At 61.4% G+C, this 18999-nt stretch overlaps 1 protein-coding gene across 3 annotated transcripts in view; it reads right to left on the bottom strand.

Annotated features, from left to right (window-relative positions):
* Nucleotides 1-4735, bottom strand: part of CELSR1 (cadherin EGF LAG seven-pass G-type receptor 1) — a 116060-nt gene extending 111325 nt beyond the window's left edge. For 2 of the 3 annotated variants that reach the window (XM_081311425.1, XM_081311424.1), the window contains exon 1: nt 695-4734. In XM_081311425.1, the coding sequence (XP_081167551.1) occupies nt 695-4301 (3607 nt within the window). In that variant the 5' untranslated portion in view covers nt 4302-4734. Of the gene's footprint in view, nt 1-694 lie in introns of all 3 variants that reach the window. The other variant, XM_081311426.1, reaches the window with a different exon arrangement.
* Between the last annotated feature and the right edge of the window lie 14264 nt (nt 4736-18999).

An 18999-nucleotide genomic window follows, 5' to 3' on the forward strand; every position in this document is an offset into this window, starting at 1 on the left:
TGCCCCCCAGCCCAGAGCAGGCAAGCAAGGTTCTCATACCGGATCCACCACTAAGATGGGCGGCCTCTGAAATAACTCCTAAATTACAAGCCCGCGTCCAGAGCCGGAGCCAAGATCAAACGGAGTTACACGTTTCAAAGAGCTGCACAGAGGTGGGAACACACACGTGAGCCGAGCTGTTATTATGTGGAGGAGACAGAAAAGCAGACCAAGGGAACTCCAGCCATATTACAGGGTGACTCAGGGAACATCAGCAATTTCCAACGGTCCCACCCGGGGACTAATTGGCACATGGGGCAGGCAGTGACCTTTGATCCCTCAGACAACCCTGCCTGCAGCGGCTGACTCAAGGACATCACTCAGCACACCAGAAGACCCAGATAACCCTGAGGCCAGGTTTTAAGAGCACAACTGGAGAAAAGCCCTGAGAAAGCCTGCACTTGAACTTGAAGAAGCCCAGGCCTGCTCCTGGCAAAACTGCTGAGGAAAGCGGAGTGCTGCCTCTCCCCCCCACCCCCAGTGCTTGGCCTGGCGGGCAGCATGCCCCCAACCTGCAACCAGAGGCAGCACAGGCCCCAAGAATTGCCCAGGCCCTGCCTGAATGGGCCCGAGCATGCCCAGCGGGGCCCTTGGCGGGTCCCCGCAGCTCCCCAGGCAGCCCACAGGAAGGCCCTCTTCCTCCCCGGCCACTCACCCGACACAGACACTTCCATGAGTGCCTCCAGCGGCCGGTTGTTGTCCAGGTCCCGACTGAGCTGCAGCTCACCCGTGGCCGGGTCCAGCAGCAGCAGGGCCAGCTCATTGCCCTGCAGGAAGGTGTAGTTGAGGCTGTCCGACAGGTCGGGGTCGTGGGCTGGGATGCGGCCAATCACACCAGTGGGGAAGCTGTTGGATTTGTTGGTGACATAGTTGTTGAAGAGGATCTGAAAGTCCAGCAGCTCAGGTGGATTGTCATTCTGGTCCAGGAGGTGGACCCGCACTGTGGCCCGGCTCACCAGCGGGGCCGATGTGGCCTGCACCACCAGCACATAGTCTCTCTGGACCTCAAAATCCAGCTCGACCAGGGCTCGCAGGTCCCCACTCAGCAGGTCCAGCTGGAAGACCTCTGGCACATTGCCCTCCACGATCTGATACATGATCTGGGCATTGGGGCCTTCGTCGGGATCGCTGGCCCGTATCCTCGCCACCACCGACCCCACTGGACTGTTCTCTTCTACAAACAGCTCCAGTTCATCCCTCTCGAACACAGGGGGGTTGTCATTAATGTCCAAGACAGACACCTGGATGTCCACAGAGGCACTCAGGGGAGCAGGGCTGCCCCGATCCACAGCCAGAGCCCGGAGGTTGTACACGGCCACATTCTCACGGTCTAGTCGGCGCTGGGTACGGATCACACCTGAGGTTGGCTCAATGTAGAAGTCCCCATCACCATCATCCCCGCCCTGGAAGGTGTACAACAGGCGGCCGTTGGGGCCCGAGTCCCGGTCAGTAGCAGAGACCTGGAGGACGCTGGTAGATGGGGGAGCATCCTCGAAGACAGAACCCTGGTAGAAATCTCGCAGAAACCTGGGTATGTTGTCATTGGCATCCAAGATGAGGATCTCCAGGGAGGTGGTGTCTGACTTCTGAGGGATGCCGTTGTCCTGAGCAGTGATGGCCAGTGTGTAGGCGGCCTGGTCCTCATAGTCCAGCTCCATCATGGTGTAGATGGTACCAGTGTCAGGGTCAATGCGGAACTGTGGCACAGGGTCCTCCAGCACGTAGGTGATGCGGGCATTCTCCCCCGTGTCTTCGTCGGTGGCACTGATGGTGGCAATGGAGGTGCCCACCGGCCGGTCCTCACTAACACTCACGGTGTAGTGGGAGCTCTGGAAGACCGGCCGGTGCGTGTTGGCGTCAGTGACGTTGATGAAGACCTGCGCGGTATGCGAACGCGTGCCGTCGGACGCCGTCACCGCCAGCACGTACTGCCGCTCCTGCTTATAGTCCAGTGGCAGCGCCAGGGTGATGAGGCCGCCGCCGCTCTGACTGCTGAGCGCAAAGCGGTTCCGCGTGTTTCCACCTGTGAGCTGGTATGTGATCACGCTGTTGGCGTCGCGATCGCGGGCCCGCAGGGTCAGCACGCTGCTCCCGACAGCTGCATCCTCATTCAATCGCAGCTCATACGTGGGCTGGGTGAACACTGGGTCATTGTCATTTACGTCCAGTACCGTGATGGACACACTGGCAGAAGAGCTCATGGGCGGCCAGCCGTGGTCCACTGCCTCCACCCCAAAGCTGTAATGCTCCACCTCCTCCCGGTCCAGCTCTGCGCACACAGTGATCCAACCCGAGCTATTGTGGATCTGGAAAGGGAAGTCCAGGGTGGAGGTGGGGTCCTCAGAGCCAGCACGGCCGCCCCCCAGGGCAGCAGAGGCTGTGTCCACCAGGCGATAGCGCAGACGGGCATTCTCACCCGAATCTGCATCAACCGCCTGAATGTGCAGCACAGAATGACCCAGAGGCACGTTCTCCAGCACAGCAGCCTGGAAGGGGCTGCTCACAAAGATGGGCGCATTGTCATTAACGTCCAGCACCTGCACAGAGACTAGCCCCGAGGAATTAATGAGGGGAGGCCGGCCCCCATCCTGGGCCTTGATTCTAAGTGTATACTCCCGGATGGCCTCGAAATCCAGCGGGTTGATCACATCCAGGCTCCCGCTCAGAGAATGCAGGTAGAACTGCCCCTTCAGGTTCCCACTGATGATGCTGTAGTGGATGGCCGCGTTCTGACCCTGGTCCCTATCAGTGGCCTGCACACGCAGCACAGCGGTGTTCACTGCCACGTCTTCCGGCACCTGAACCACATAACGCTTCTCACTGAACTGAGGGTAGTTGTCGTTTTCGTCCTCCACTAAGATGTGCACGGTGGCCGTCGCGCTGAGCGGGCCTGGGTTGCGTCCCTGGTCGTTGGCCTCCACCAGCAATTGGTACTCAGCCGCCTCCTCCCGGTCCACCACTGCCCGGGTGCGCACTACTCCCGAGCGTGCATCAATTTCAAAGACGCCACCCGCACCCTGCAACAGGCGGTAGCGCATATTGGCATTGGAGGGCGCGTCACCATCGGTGGCACGAATGGTCAGCACCTCGTAGCCCACTTCGAGGTTCTCACGCACACGCTCGCGGTACTCAGACTGCTCGAAGACCGGGCTGTGGTCGTTGGTGTCGCTAACTGTAACGGTGAGGTAGGTGGCGGCTGAGCGCCGTGGCGAGCCGTGGTCCACGGCACTAACCTTGAGCACATGAGTGTCCTTGGTCTCGCGGTCCAGCGCGCGGGCCGTGCTCACCGCGCCGGTGGCAGAGTCGATGAGGAAGTAGCCATTGGAGCGCTCGTCGAAGAGCGCCTCCATCTGGTAGGTCAGGCGCCCTGCCTCACCTTCGTCGGGGTCCAGCGCACGCAGTTCGATGACCAAAGTACCCGCTGGCTCGTTCTCGGGCACCGACACCTGGTAGCTGGGCAGCGGGAACTGCGGACTCGTGCTGCTGCCCGCGCCCCGCCGGGCCCGCCGCGCGGCTCCCGCCCTGGCCTGGGGCCGGATTGGAGCCGGCGTTGGCGGCGGCGGCGACGCTGAGGGCGTCCCCGCGGTCATCTCCAAACCCTGCTCAACCTGGACGGCGCCGGCCGCACGCTGCAGGGCGCACAGGAAGCGCAGGCTGGCCGAGTCGCCCTGCGGCAGGCAAAGGAGGCGGCGCGGGCAACGGGACCCAGGTCGCGGTGGGCAGCTGCAAGCGGGGAAGGTGGTAAGGACTGTGAGCACCGAGTGAAATGGAGCCGCGCTGCCGCCAGGATCCGGGAAGCAGATAGCCCTGCTGAGCCCAGGAACCGAGCGCAGTGTCCACGCTCGCAGCTCCGCACCGGGGACCGATCGGCGCCGTAGCCGGGAGCCGCAGCCGGGGCCGGGGGTGCTCGCCAGCAGCAGCGGGCTCTGAGCCGTCTGGGCGCCGGGCATGGACAGGCGGACCTGCAGCGGCAGCGGCCGCCCCAACAAGCGCGCGCATCCCCGGAGCCCCGCGTCCAGCCCGCGCCGCCGTCCGGTCAGCAGCCCATCGCGGCTCACGTCCAGCAGTTCCCGCAATGCCCGGGGCGTGCGCGCAGCATCCAATGCGTAGGTCCAGCCGTGCCCGAGTGCGAAGGCGCGGGCCCTGCCGGGCAGGCGCGGTTCCCAAGCAGCCGCTGGTAGCCCCAGAGCCGGCAGGGCGGCGGCGGCGGCGGCGGCCAGGAGCACCAGCGCGGGCAGCACGGGCGGTGGCGACGGCGCCATAGCCCGGAGCCCGAGCCGGGCGCCCGAGCACAATCCATGCACCCGGCACACCTCCGCATCCACCCGGCGTGGCCGGGGGGCGGCTCCCGCGTGCCCGGTGCCGGGCCCTCGGAGCGACCCGCACCCTGCCTCCCCGGGGGCCCAGACGGTGACACCGGAGGCCACGCGCCCGGCCTTCCCCGCAGCTTCCACTTCGAAAGCACTTTGCGAAAGTTTGAGAAGTTGGTTTCAAGATGGCTCCTCCGCCGTCCCGGTAGGGCGCCGCGCATCAACCTGCGGCAGCAGCGGCTCCAGGCGGCTCCAGGTGGCCCCGGCGCGGGCTCGGCCCGGCGGGCGTGGGAAGCGGGGCGGGACCAGGCGGGGCGGGGGCTGAGCTCTGGAGCGGTCTGGGCCGCGCCGCAGCGCGCCTCGCAGACCCTGGCGGCCGGCTGCTGCCTGGGCGGTGCGCTGGGCCCGCGCCCCTCCGCCGGCTCTCTCCCCGCCCCTGGACCGGCCCCGCCCCGCCCCCGGCCCAGCCGCTTATTGTTCTACCCCGGGGGGAGCCGGCCCCGAGGTGCGAGCCGGGATGATCGCTATGGAGACGCGGGGGCGCGGCCCGGTTGGGCGGGGGACCTGGCCCACTCCCCGGCGGCCTCCCCACCGGACCTCCCCGGGGGCGGGGCCGAGGAAGCCGCGCGCAGAGAGGCGGGGCCAGGACCCCCGGCCTGGCTCTGCTCTTCGGGCGCGCGGGAGCGGTCCAAAGCCTCGCACCCCACCCTGGTAGGGCCGATCCACGGATTCCGCGGCCCCCAGTGCCGCGCGGGTTCGGCCCGGGGCGGACAGTGACGGAGGTGCCGCGAGCCCCCATTAAGAGCTGCGACTGCGGGGGAGGGGGGTCAGTTACACATTTACTACGGGCGCGAACCGAGGCTGAAATGCTTGACCCCCACACAAAGTTCTCTGTACTTTGAAACCCAGAGCGCAGCTAACCGGATTCAGTCCACTTGGTTTAAGTGCAAAATTGAAAAGAAAAGAAAAATAACCTGGGTTGCCGGTGGGGATCTGGAGGGGACATCGGAGGCGAGCTTGTCGCATTCGCGCACTCGTCGTCCGGTCCCCAGGCTACCAGCTACTCCTGAAGCGCAATGCTGGGGAATGAGGGCCCTGGAGGCCACTGGCGGCGGGCCACTTCCTGGCGGGGTGGGCAGGTGGAACTGCGACAACCCCCCGCCAGTCCCTGCGGAGCAGAGCGGTGAGAGCATGAGACACACCGTCCCACTCCCGCAGGGAACGACGGGGAGGGAGCCTTAGATCTGCGACTCCCTGGGGGCGGCCGGCTGAGAGGTGTGGGCTTTAGGACTTGGCACCCCTCAGGGGCGGGCCTGTAGGACGTGGAGGAGGGGGGAGACCTCCCGCCTGGACCAGTTCCTGGGCCACAGCCCCAAGCTCAGCGTCCAAGACAGGGTCCCTTAGAGCCTGGGCCGGGTTTCTACGTGTGGGTCTCCTCGGCTCCGCCAGTTTTACTCGTCGTTGGAAACAGTGACGACCTAAGGTACGGTTACTTGGGAACCTTTTAATTCTGGGAGTTTCCACTGGTAAGTCCTTCCAGGAAATGTGTGCGTGGAGGGAGGGAGAAAGGCCACCCCCTAATGTGACAGGTCCAGGATCCCCCAGACCGCCCAGGGCCTGGACTTGGACTCCTATGGGGGGAGCTCAGGGATCAGGTTGAGGAGGCAGTGTGGACACCTGGCCTGGAGGCCCAGGCTGGGTTGAAGGGGGTGGAGAGAGCGGAAAGCGGGAGAACCCGCAGGAGTGCATATTTTGTAATAGGGTTTCAAATAGGGTGGGGTGGGTTTAAATAAACAGAATTCAAATACAGCAAGTGGGTTCCGGTGTGGGCATGCTTTCCTTGGAACAGGACACCTGCAGGCTGCAAGGTAACCACAGGGACAGCCCAGACACCGTTTCCTGGTCCTAGGGGCCAAACAGGAACACATGGCCCAACCTCACTAACAGATCTGCAAAGGGTAGAAGCAGAAGAGGATCCCATTCACACCCAGGTGCAGGCAAGCCGAGTCCACCGTGGGGTCCACCATATTAAGTCCACAGTTTTAAAGGGAGGAGGGGGTGCTATAGAAAGATGGGCTGCCGTGCTTGGTGGGGCTGCAAGGTGTCCGGTGGCATCCACAGGACAGAAAGCTCAGTGACAGAGTGTGTGCAAGGCCCTGGTTTCTCTCTTTCCTTTGTGTGGGTGTAGAACTGGAGCTTGAACTCAGGGGTGTTTTACTACTTGCAAACTTTGATCCTCCTGCCTTAGCCTCCCAAATTGCAAGTCCCTGATGTTGATCCCCAGCACAAAAAATAAAGTAAAATTACAAATCTGAAGTGGTTGGCATCGTTTGGACTAGTGTGAGCTTGGCGCAGGCCTACCTACCCTCTCATTCTGCCTGAACGTGACCGTAGTGCTGGATTCCCAGTGTTGGTGAAGGATGGAAGAGGCCCTGCATGAGGGGTTGGCGCAGGCCTGGCTTGTGGGGACCCTAGCCTCTCCCCTCCTGCCATCTCTCTGCGGCTGTTACCCAGCACAGCAGCGAATTCCAAGTTAACAGCTCAGTCGTTTGCTCTCCTCGGGGAGCCGCAGGAGCTGCAGCGTTTATCCAGTGGCCCAAGTGGTCTGTGCTGGGCACTGGTCCAGTCCAACCAGCATGCGTACACAAAGTGGAGCTGAGGCCCACAGAGGGGAGGGGAAACATGGGGCTCCATGAAGGGACATGGCATGTGGAGTGGCCCCGTCCAGCACAGGCCACCATCCTCCTTAGATGAGCCGTGGGGTGGCTCCAAGCAGGACATGCCCACCATCTCTAAGGACCAGGGCCCGCCCACTGACTCACTGACTCTCACTTAGGGACCCACACTACGTTGAAGGGACTTTTTTGTCCTAGGGATTGAACTCAGGGTTGCTTTACCACTGAGCCACATCCCCAGCCTTTTTATTTTTTGATAGGGTCTCTCTAAGTTGCTTAGGACCTCACTACATTGCTTAGGGCCTTGCTCAGTTGCTGAGGCTGGCCTTGAACTTGAGATCCTCCTGCCTCAGCCTCCCAAGTCACTGGGATTAGAAGTGTGTGCCACCACACCTGTCCCATGGTGTTTGATGTGCCTGGAATCACTTTTCCACCATTCCCAGGAGCTCAGGGATCTGGATCTGATATTTCTATTTTGCAAGCTGCCTGAAGTGTTTCACATGAACTTGAGTGTTTTTTTAAATAGAAATAGAAGCTGGATGTGGTGGCACAGGCCTGTAATCCCAGCAGCTCAGGAGGCTGAGGCAGGAGGATGGTGAGTTCAAAGCCAGCCTCAGCAAAAGAAAGGCACTAAGCAACTCAGTGAGACCCTGTCTCTAAATAAAATACCAAATAGGGTTGGGGTGTGGCTCAGTGGTTGAGTGCCCCTGAGTTCAATCCCCCATACCGCCCCCCCCCAAAAATAGAATTTATTGTAATAATGCAGAAACTCTAGGTTTTTAGTGTCCTATGTGAGCTAAGAGAGCTTAGAGTGCTTTTTCTCAGGGGCTCAAACCAGAACCCAAGAGAGTTGTAGAATTTGTTGGGTACACAACACATTCCGGGGCTAGGTTTTAAACAGTGAGGAGCCCTAAGAAACCACCCAGCAGAGCAAGTCCAGGCGGGGCTCCACTCTGCCCCTTTTCGGAAGATCCCCCAGGGAATAGAGGTGGAGCCCCTCCCAGGCCCCCACCTTTGGTGGGCCCGGCTCATGGAAAATCATGAAGTTAAATCATGGAATAAAGCATAGGCTTGAATTAATTAGGATGTTGATCCAAGCGAGGGGCCAGGGGATTCAGAGCCTCATCGAGTCTGTCTCCTGCATCAGCACCTCCCTGAGATACCAGGACAGCACCATGACAAGAAAGGACAGTATTCTTCTGCTTGAAAGGTGCCAGAATCCGTCTAGAAATAACAAATGCCGCAATTCCTGCCCCTGTGCAGAGTGTGGCCACCCTGGGCCCTGGAGAAGTCCCTCCCTGGGGCTCAGCTCCCTCAGGTGACTCTGAGATGCCAGCACCCAACCCACCTGTGCCCATCACTGGGGAAGTCTAAGCTCCAGGAAGCTTCTGGAAGGCTCCAGGACCCCTGGCTGGCATGCACAGGAGCTGCCCTTCAACCCTAGGCCCTCTGGAAATGGGGTGAATGCAGGTGATGGGTGCCGATCTCATGTTCAGAACTGCCCTCGTGCCTCTGTGGGCAGCCTGGGTGGGGAGGGAAGACAGGTGTCCCTCACCTGCACAGCACCCACCTGGTGCCTCTCGCCCCCATCAGCACCAAGCACCCAGTGCGCAAGGGGCCCATGTTGGGGCTACACTGACCCCTAGTGGCCAAACGCCATGTGTACCCCTGCAAGATTGCCCCAAAGTACCTACCCACCCCTGGCTGGTGGCAGAGACCCGCAGTCCTGGCGCTGAGAGCAGCACACACTGTCAGCGTGGACTCTGAGCTCGCCCGCTGCCCTGGGCAGTGCCAGCCACACGCCTCCTGAACCCACTGCCCGTGTTCCTGCCCATGTTCTCAGCCCCTTGCAGGGTGAGGGTGCCGGTTCCACTGGGGACGTGGCAGCCAACCAAGACCAGGAGGGCACGGAGTTCACGGGGGCAGTGCGCTCCCAGCCCTCCCCAGGAGAACCAGATCCAGCACAAACACCGAGGGCTTGGCTGCCGCACTTGGGCACAGCTGGGTGGCCACAGGGAAGGTCACAGAGCCAAGTAGAGACGCCCAGGCTCCCCAAGGCCACCGTGCCCAACACGGTCCTTGTGCCCGCTGGTGTTGCACGACCCCTTACACACTATCATGCAGTCAATGTGGGGCCCTGCTGACCGATCACCTCCTGACACTCATCCTCTTCCCTTTTTATATAAACCATGAACTCTGCCCTTCCTAGAGGCCCAGCTCAGGGTCTTCAGGTAGATACACGAAGTTGTGCAACGATTACCAGCAGATTCCAGAACGTTTTCATCACCCAAAAAGAAACCCAGAGTCATCCCTCCTCCTCGGCCCGCCCCCTCGGCCTCCAGAAACCACTGGTTCCCCTCTGCCTCTGTGGCTGCACCTCTTCCAGGAGTTTCAGAATCGCTGGCTCGTCCTCTGTGCCTGACTGCTTTCTAGCAGTGCCCGACTCGCACGCCGCCGCTAGTGGGCATGAAATGACGCATCCCTCCTTTTCCGGGCTCAGTAATGTTCCATGCTGTGGATTCACCCTGGTTGGTTTATCCAGCCTCCAGTCAATGGGTTTTTGGCTTGATTCCACTTTTTTGATTATTTTGAAAACCTCCCTTCCTTTTGGGTGGGGGAAAAGGCGAGACAAACTTGCACACAGAAAACTTTTTTGAAATTTTTCTTTACTTTCATGTTTTAGCATTGTAGCTACAACCATGCTGTCATCAATGGCTTGCAGGGGACTTTCCCTGGGGACTTTCCTTGGACCTCACTGGGCACAGGGAGGGACGCTAAGGTTGTCCTGAGTCAGGATGATCAAGTGAGGCAGAGAGGCCAGTGGCCTGGCTTTCAGGCCTGCTCCAGGCACATCCCGAGTCTTCTGGACAGGAGGACGGCCGCCCCACAGCCATGTGCCAAGCCACACCCCAGCAGCAGGCTGCCCCCCCCTCCCCCCCGGCCAGGGCCATAGCCTGCCTTCGCTGGGCTGCTCAGGGAGCCCTGGTGGCAAACCAGCCACAGCCCTCGGCCTGGCTTCCACCGCCACACGCTAGCCTTCCTTCATTCACTGGATACTCATTCAAGACCAAGGTGCACAAGGGCAGCACCGTGTCCTCCAGGGTTACTGTTCTCGGGGAGAACCGACACAGGTGAGGGGACACACCACAGAGAAGACCAGGGAGAGCCCAGGGAGAGCCTGGCATGGGGGTGCTCGCCTGGAACACCAGGGCCTCGGGAGGCTGAGGCAGGAGGATCCAGGCCAGCCTCAGCAACTTAGCAAACTAAATAAAGATAAAAAGGGCTGGGGAAGAGGCTCGGTGGTAAAGTGTCCCTGGGTTCAATGGTACCATGCAGAAGAGCACAGAGAGTGGCAGGAGGACTGTGGGGTGGTGCTCTGAGAAGGCCTCTGGCCAGACCATGGAGGGGAGAGCCTGAGGGAGGGAGCTGAGGGAGCACAGTCCTTGCAAAGGCCCTGGGGCAGGAGGAGTTTGGGAGCGGGGTGAGTGCAGAGTGCTGTGTGAGGCCCCCAGGGACGTGCTGGGAGGGCTGAGGACAGAGGGTGGCACTGAGGCCCGCGCCTCCAGACCAGCACCCTGGCTCCTGGAAGTAGCCGAGAGGCCAGGGAGCCCGCTCGTGCCTCCTCCTGGGGCTGACGAACCATGAAGGGTGGAGGAATGGCTGCTTGGGGCTGGAGTTTGGGAGCAGGCCCGCGGGACCTGAGGGGAGAAGGAAACAGACAGCAAGGGTCACCCTGTCTGGCAGCCTCGCAGGCGGCCTGGTGGCATGGCAAGTCCCGTCCCTTCCTCCCCCCATGGCCTCGCACCCAGTGCTTCCACAGGAAGCCTCCCCTTGGGCCTGAGGGAGTCAGATCAGGACTCACCTGAGGACCCAGTTAGAGACCTACTGTGTGCACAGCCCAGGAGGGGCCATGGGGGAGGCAGAGATGGAAAGGCCCAAGGTCCCCCCAGGAGTCCCATCTGTGCGCCCCCCTTCCGGAGGGCTGTGCCTGCTCCTTGCTGACTTCTTACTCCATGTTCAGACCCTTCCTGGGTGTGGGGGCAGGGACAGGTGCCCAAGGGCAAGGAGGATCATCCCAGTGGCTCTACAGTGGTCAAGGGAGACCCCGAGACTCAGGCCAGGTGAACACCTTGCCCAAATCCTAGGTCTCTTCAAATAATTAGAAAGAAAACCCCGCAGTGCTCGGTCACTGTTGGCCAGTCCTGATGCTCTGCCTCCCCCTGGCCAAGGTCCCCTCCCAGAGCCCTGGTGTCCAGTCCCAGGGGACAAGGCATGGAGCAGGGAGGGCAAATGCCTTGGGGTTCGAGTCCAGGGAGCAGCGGCTGAGGAAGCCCGGGAGACCCAGCCCTGACACTCACACTTCCCCAGGGTCCAGCTGCCCTAGGAGGACGTGTCGGGGACAGAACACAGGCCTCCTGGCTCTGGTCACCCGGAGGGAGTGGGGGCTGGGCATGGAACACCGTCCAGCAGGAGGGGCCTGGCCCTGGGAGTGAAGGCGCTGGCCGCCTCTGTGCCCACCCCAGGGCCTGGGCGCAGGGCTCTTCTGAAGGAGGGAGCCCCAACGCCAGGGAGCGTGGGAACCTTGGACTTTCGATGGTGGGTGGGGGGAGGGAGGGCACCCAGGACCGAGACCCGAGTGGCTTCCCAGGAGAGGAGCCCCAGGGCCACAGACGCCCAGATGGCTGGTTGCCAGAGTTGCCGGGGAGAAGGGCCTACGGAAGCCCTCCTCCAGGAGACTCCCTGGCAGGTGGCCTGAGGTGGCCTGAGGCCATCTGCTGGGCGCAGGTGCTCCCCAGCCCCAGCGCTGGCCCCACCCTGGCTGAGGGGGGCCATCCTGCCACAGAGGCAGGCTCTCGGGGCAGGGCCTGCTGAGATCTGCAGCCTCCGAGGAGCCCGGCCCTCCCTGATCAAAGGCAGGAAGATGGATGAGGCTCTATAAATAGGCAGAGCCACCGCCGGCCTCGTTGGGTGCTCTCTGGACCCAGGCTGACATGGGCGCCTGCCGCCACCTGCTTTGCAGGGACGTGGGGACCCCAGGGGGCTCTTGGCAGGGCACTGGCTTCCAACTTCTGCCACCGTCGCTCCCTGGCTTCCGCACACAGCCCCCCGCCCTGGCCCCCAGCTCCCTGAGGCTGCTCGGCGACGGGCTCCGCAGCTTCTGGCCTCTCAGGGCCGGCACTACCTGTGTGCCGGCGCCTCTGTCCTGTCCTCCAAGGAGGGTGGGCCGGGCGGGGACCCTGGGCAGTGGCCAGGAGGCCTGGCGGTAGGCTGGGCAGGTCCTTCTCCTCTCTGGGAGTCGGTGTCCCCCGGGAGGCGCCGGGCACTTGTTCCTGCTCCGATGTAACAAACCCCACGAGCTCAGTAGCTGACCCTTAGAGATGGCCACCGTGGTCCTAGGTGGGCGGTCAGCCTCGTGGGCTTGCTGCAGAGGCTGAAGTCAGACTTGGCAGGACCACGTTCCTTCCTGGAGGTTCTCGGGGACCCTGGCCTTTTCCCCTTCTGGGGGCCGCTGTGTCCCCCACTGTGTGGGAGCTGGTTCTGCTGAGAAGCCAGTGCCCACGCCTCGGCCAGAGCAGGCGGCTGTGCTGTCACGGGAGGCAGGTGCCCGGGTTCATCCTGGTCATCCTGGCCCATCTTTTTTGGAGGAAACGGGGCCTTTGTTCCAGAGTGGAGGCTGGGAACGTTGCCAAGGCTGACTTTCTGCAGGGTTCCACTGGGACCCCCGGACCTCCACCAGGGTTCCTGAGTGACGCTCCCCGGAGGTCAGTGGCCTCCTTGTTGTCAGTGGTCAGTGGCCTCCTTGCTCCGTCGCGGCCACGCTCCGTGCTGGCCTCCTGTTTCTGAGTTCTGTTTCTGGGGGGAGGCAGACACGCACACACGTTAGTGAAAATCTGGTGGGGTAAAACCAAGGCCTCGGGTGGCCTGAAAGTGGGGTCTCCCTGGTGAGGCGGGAGAGAGCTGATGAAGCTTTCCGGGGTGACTGGGCTTGAGGGGTGAAGAGGGGTCCACGGGGCTTGTAGGCAGGCGGGGGGGGGGGGGCGGGGTATTGCTGAGGGAAATGGGCCCAGGTCAGGATCCACATGGAACCCAGGGCGCCCACCTAGAGCCTGAGAAGCAGCCCAGCAGGGCCCCACGGCCCTGCCCTGTCAGCAAGGGCAGTGACCCCGGGATATCCCCAGGGCAGTGACCAGGAGCATCCGTGGGGACAGTATCCCAGGCTGAGTACCCGGCAGGATGGGGCAGGATGTAGCCCAGCAGCCCCGTCCAGCCCAGGAGGTCCTCGGGGGTCCCGGGCAACCTCTGTCCCGGGGACATTTGCTGGACTCCCCGGGGGCTGAGTCGCTGTGACTGGAAGAGCTGACCAGCACAGTGGACGAGGAGGAGTTCCGGGAGCTCCCTGTTCCAGAGGTTTCAGTCCAGGGACAGGGGGCTCCACTGCTCAGGGCTCCGGGGAGGCGGACATCACGCAGGGAGGCGTGGCCGAGGGAAGCTGCCCACGGGGGGATCAGGAAGCAGACTCTACTTTCCAGAGACCAACACACCCCCAGGCTCGTCCTCGGGGACCTCCTCCAGGCACACACCTGCCTCCAGTGACCCCTCAGTCATCGGGGTCCGCTCACCGACGGGTCAAGGCCCTCTCAACCAATCATTTCCCCTTCGAGCCCTCGCAGATCATCCCGCACGTGAGCTTCTGGGGGACCCTGACGTCCCACCACAACACCGGTCTCCAGCGTGGTCATGTCCAGGTTGGGCAGGGCAGGTGGGTCAGTCCAAATGGCGGGTGGGGGCCTGAGGGATGGGCCCGGAGCTGGGCATTCCAGCCTCTGGAAAGACGCTGCACACTCAGGACAGGGTTGGTGTTCCCACAGCTCCACGTCCATCCAGGGAGTCTGTCCTCACAAGAGCCCTTGAGGGTCCACACCAGCTCCCCGCACCATGCGGCCCTGAGCAGAGGTCAGCCCAGAGGAGAGAGCAGTGGACGCTCTGGGGATGATCAGGCCAGGCCGCCTTTGGGGAGGAGGCAGCTGCATGGGCACAGAGGTACAGGCCCAAGCAAGGCTGGCCGGGGCCAGCTGGGCGTGGACAGTGCGGGGCTGTGTACCTGAGATGGGAGGGGAGGGCAGGAGGGCTGCAGACCTCAGGAGCACAGCTGGCCTGTCCCCTGCACGCCACCACCCACAGGGCTCCCGCACGTCCACTCGGTGCCCACCATTCTTCCCGTTCTGCAGCAGGCCCGTCCCTGGCCTCCCTCCGGTCCTCAGAAGGGCCGGGGGATCACAGCAAGGGGGGCTGCTGCAGGGCCCAAAGCTGGCAGAGGCTCGCCTCAGCCTGAGAGCTCAGGGCGGGCAGGCACAGCCAACCCCTGTCCCCAGCGCTGGCCGCAGAAAGGAGCCTCCTCTCTGAGTCCTCGTGGAAAACCTGCCCGAGGCGAGCCCGTCAGCGCCACGACACCACACCCCAGCCGGTGACAAGCTGACCCTGCTGGCAGCATGGTGAGCAGACGCCCTGAAGCGCATCGGCTACCTGACCGTGGGCAGAGTCCACAGTGGACACCACCCCATGGCCCAGCTCAGAGGCCCCCCTTCCAGAACACACTCAACTACCCAAGGACAGCGGAACCAGGGACACCGGCCACCTGCATCTCCCTGGGCAACAAAGTGCCCAGCAGAGGGGAGGGGACTGGACCAAAAATGTGCAGCAACCGGAGATCCTCACAGGGGCCTCCCCGCAGGAGTGAGGGGTCCCCCAACCTGCCTGTCCCCGTACAGAGCCCCCAGGGAGCCCCAGGTGTCTGCCTCGGAGCTCTGGGTGGGAGCAGTAAAAGGGTGACTTCCCTGAGACCCTGTTCCCTCTCCCAGTGTGAAGTTAGACAGGGAGACCCCATCCTACGGCAAACGGTCCCAGATTAAGAGCATGCCCTGAGGGTCCACGCCAGCTCCCGGGAAACCAGCAGAAGAAAATGGACAGTCCCTTCTGGAGGTCAGTGACCCACTGAGGCCTTCAGGATTCTCACAGGTGAAGTGCAACCAAAAATGAACTTGCAATAAAAAGGAAAAGACCAAACTCAAAGAACACGGCCCATGAGAGTCAAGAGACATGGCGAACAGATGGACCCGAGAATTCAGATGTTTGGATATTTGAAATAGAAAAGTAAAAGACAGAATTAGAAATAAGATCAACCTGTAATCCCAGTGGCTTGGGAGGCTGAGGCAGGAGGATCGTGGGTTCAAAGCCAGCCTCAGTAAAAGCGAGGCACTAAGAAACTCAGTGACACCCTGTCTCTAAATAAAAAAAAAAAAAAATAGAGCTGGAGATGAAGTTTATTGGTCTCATCAGAGTGCCTCTGAATTCAATCCCTGGTAACCCCCCAAAATAAATAAAATAAAAAGGGCTGGGGATGTGGCTCAGTGGTGAAGAACCTTTGGGTTCAATCCCCAGTTCAAAAAAAAAAGAAAGAAAAAAGATCAAAAAGAAGAGTCTGCTAAAGAAAAATCCTATTTGAATAAGAACCAGAGAGACTTTACAAATGAAAATTAAATGTTGAAACTATAACTCCATGGATTAAACAGCTGAAGAGAGAATCAGTGAATTGGAGAAGAGCTTTGAAGAATTTCCCTAGGGTAGAGCATAGAAAGAGAAGAGGAGAGAGGCAGGGAGGAGAGAATGACAGTCTAGTGTGTGTCTAAACAGGTGGGGAGGAGCGCCAGCAGGGTGGGCCGTTCCTAGCAGGGTGAACAGCACGTGCCAATGCCCTGAGAAAACCAAGGGTCTGCTGTGACCCTTGCTGTGTGCTGGCCTTTGCAGGCAACACTAGGGGGCGCCGTCCCTGCCCGTGAAGCAGTCATCTCCTGAGGAGCCAGCAAGGATGCCGTGGCCAGCTGTGTGGCCAGCGGTGACTGCCCCCTCATCCCATCCTCATGCCATGTAGCCCAGCAGAGCTAAGCCCAGTCCTTCTTGTTTTGGGGATAGACATGTGACCTGAACCAGCTCACCCACAGTCAGGGAGACCCAATTCTGAAACTCTGGTTAAAACTGTTGTACAGAGAACCTCAGGCTCTGCCACGGTTGCTAACAGGAGGTTGTTGGCCCAGACCTGCCCTGAGGTAGAACTAAAGCAAAGAGATGCTGCCCCTTGGTCCTGTCTGGATCTAGCCACGCCTGAAGGATACCCTGCACTTGGCAGCTGTAAGAATCAATGCACTTCCTTTTCTGCTGGGCTGGTCTGAAGTGGCTTTTGAGTCAGATGAACTCCTCACTCTGTCCCCCAGGCTGGAGATCCTACAGGACCTCACTGCCCAGGGCTGGGGAGCTTGCTGGAGAAGGAGATGGCTGGGTGGGGTCTTGGGACAGTTCCACAGCCAGCCGGGGAGACCCGTGTCCCGGGCAGGCTGCTGAGGGGCGGGCTGTCTTCCCGGGAGCTGGCGTGGCTGCTGGCTGGGCACATCTCTGCCCAGGCAGGCTTCTGATGGCCTCGGGCCTTGGAGGAGGCTGGAGGGTGACATCTGAGGAGCATTACGGGGGACGCAGGCCAGACCCCTGAGGGACTTGCCTCGCAGGTCACGTTGGTGTCAGGACCCCAACCCCAGGATTCACGTGTTGGGGGTCATGAGGACCAGGCTGCTCCCTCCCTAGTCCTGCCTGGCAGTGGACCCCTTGGAAGCCATACCTGGCAGGTGCTTGCACAGGTCACCCAGCCCCTGGGCTCAGGTCCACTCTCAGCTGAGCCCTGGGTCCCTGCTGACTTAGTGCCACCGACCTTCAGACTCCTGCGGAGGTGCTGGGGCTGCACAGGCCCTCTGGTCACAGGCTGCTCTGTCCCCCTAGAGCAGGCCCATGCAGCAGTAGCACCTTGGACACCTCTGAGGAGGCCCCTGACCACAGGTCAGCTCTGGGGAGCTGCCTTGCTGAACCTGGGCCCTCTGGGCCTCTGGCCTTCTTGACCCATTTCTCTGGCCTCTGAGGTTCAAGAGCTGGAGAGTGGTGAAGCGTCTGGCCAGCGAGACACAGGGGAGGTCTGCTGGGGCCCAGGTGAAGCAGACACTGGAGCAGCAGCTCGCCCCTCCCACTGGACACTGCCCCTCGGAGTGTGAAGTGCCGGGTGCCATCTGCCCTGGGATGATGAGGCCGGGAGCGGCCTCATGCGCCAGGCACGGCTCTGGGGGTGTCACAGAGACCCGAGTCGGGGTGGGGGCTTTCCTCACGGCTCTGGAAACCCACCAGGGGGCGGGGTGTCCTGCCCCGAGGGAGGATGGAGCCGGATGCACACTGCGGTCTGGATCCGTGCTCATGCGTCCATCATCACCGCGTGCGGCCTCCAAGGCCCCTGGGAGGCCCCGAGAGGCTGCTGCCCCCATCGCCAGGCCCAGGCTCTCGGTGGCCATTCCTGCCTGGCCACCCTGAAGCCTCCCAGCTCCTGAGCCTCTTGCCCACGGCTGGGCCTTCGCACTTGCTTTTCCTGCTGCTTGGAACACTCTCTCGTGTGACCGTTTGTCTTGTGGTGGGTCTCAGTACAAATGTCCCCTCCCCGAGGGACCTGTGTGGGTGGGCCAGAGGGAGGTTTCACTGATGTGTTTTGTGCCTTGTGAGCTTTGAACCACCCGAGTGCGTCACCCACCACCCGCCTGCTCAGCTCAGGGTGGATCCCAGGGGCTGGTGGCCTAAGCTGGAGGCTGAAGTTCAAGTGCTGGCCACTGTGGTTCTTGGCAAGGACCTTCCCTGGGGGAGACGGGAGACTCCAGCTGTGTCGTCCCTTCTAGCTGTCCCTGTGTGTGCCCGCAGGAGGGGATGAGCCCTCTAGCTTCCTCTTGCCACAGGCCATGACCCTCGCAACCATCGCACCCAGTCGCCTCCCAGTCCCTATCTGCCACCTAGAGATGGGGACACCTCCTCAAAAAATAAATAGAATTGTAAGAACATTTAAAAGGCGCACCGACTCACGTGGAACAGACTGTCACCTCCCACTGCCGAGGACATGAGGGGTCAGTCCTCCTGCACCGTTGGCGGAACCTAAGACCCCCACCCACGGTGGAAAGCTGCCCAGCACCTCCTCAAAACGCTAAATGGAGCATGACCACGTGGCTAGCAGCTTCGCTCCTAGAGTGGACCCTGAGGAATTAACCTCACGGCTGTATGTGCCCAGCAACCAAACGGTGGGAGCAGCACAGATGTTCACTGACAGACGGATGGATGGACAAGATGTGGTCCTTCCATCCAGGGGACTGCCCAGCCACGAAGGGAAGGAAATACTGAACCGCGCGAGCGGCTGGGCGGAAAGGTGAGCAGGGCACCGTCCCTGTCCTGGGCCGCGGTCCAGCTCACGGAGACAGGAAGCCGACGGGGTCGCCAGGGGCCGGCCGGAGAAGGCAGTGTTTCCTGGGTGCGGGCTTCCGGGGGCTTCCGTTCTGCAAGGTGCAAAGCGTTCTGGGTGGGGCTGGGCTGGGGCCCAGCGGTAGAGCGCGGCACGTGCGAGGCCCCGGGTTCGATCCTCAGCACCACATAGAAATAAATGAAACCCAGGCATGTGTCCAACCACAGCTGAAACATAGATAACTATTTAAAAACAGCGTTCTGGGTGGACACCGGGTCCTAGTGGGCTTCGGGTTACCTTCAGGTGGCTAAGACGGCCACCTTGTGAGCTGCGTGTACATCACCAAGATCCAAGGAGGTCTGTGCTGTGGGAACAGTGGAGTCAACTTCTATGTGATTTGTTTTTCCTAAATGGAGAGAAGCCACCATCGTGACCTCCTTCCCAGAGCCTGGGAAAGGAAGGGACAGTCCCAGAGCAGAGTCCCCGTGGGCGTGGTCAGTCACCCACAGCGGCCAGTCGTGCGGATGGCAGGTGACCTGGACAGGATGTGGTCAGAAGGGCTCCATAGCCTCCTCCTAGAGCCCCCGGCCTCAGTCTGACCCTGAGGAAAACAGGGCACAGATGGCAATGGAGGGACATTTATAAAATCCTGTCACTCCTCAAAACT

The sequence above is a fragment of the Spermophilus citellus genome, assembly GCF_964194105.1.
Source record: "Spermophilus citellus genome assembly, chromosome: 10".
NCBI lineage: Eukaryota > Metazoa > Chordata > Mammalia > Rodentia > Sciuridae > Spermophilus > Spermophilus citellus.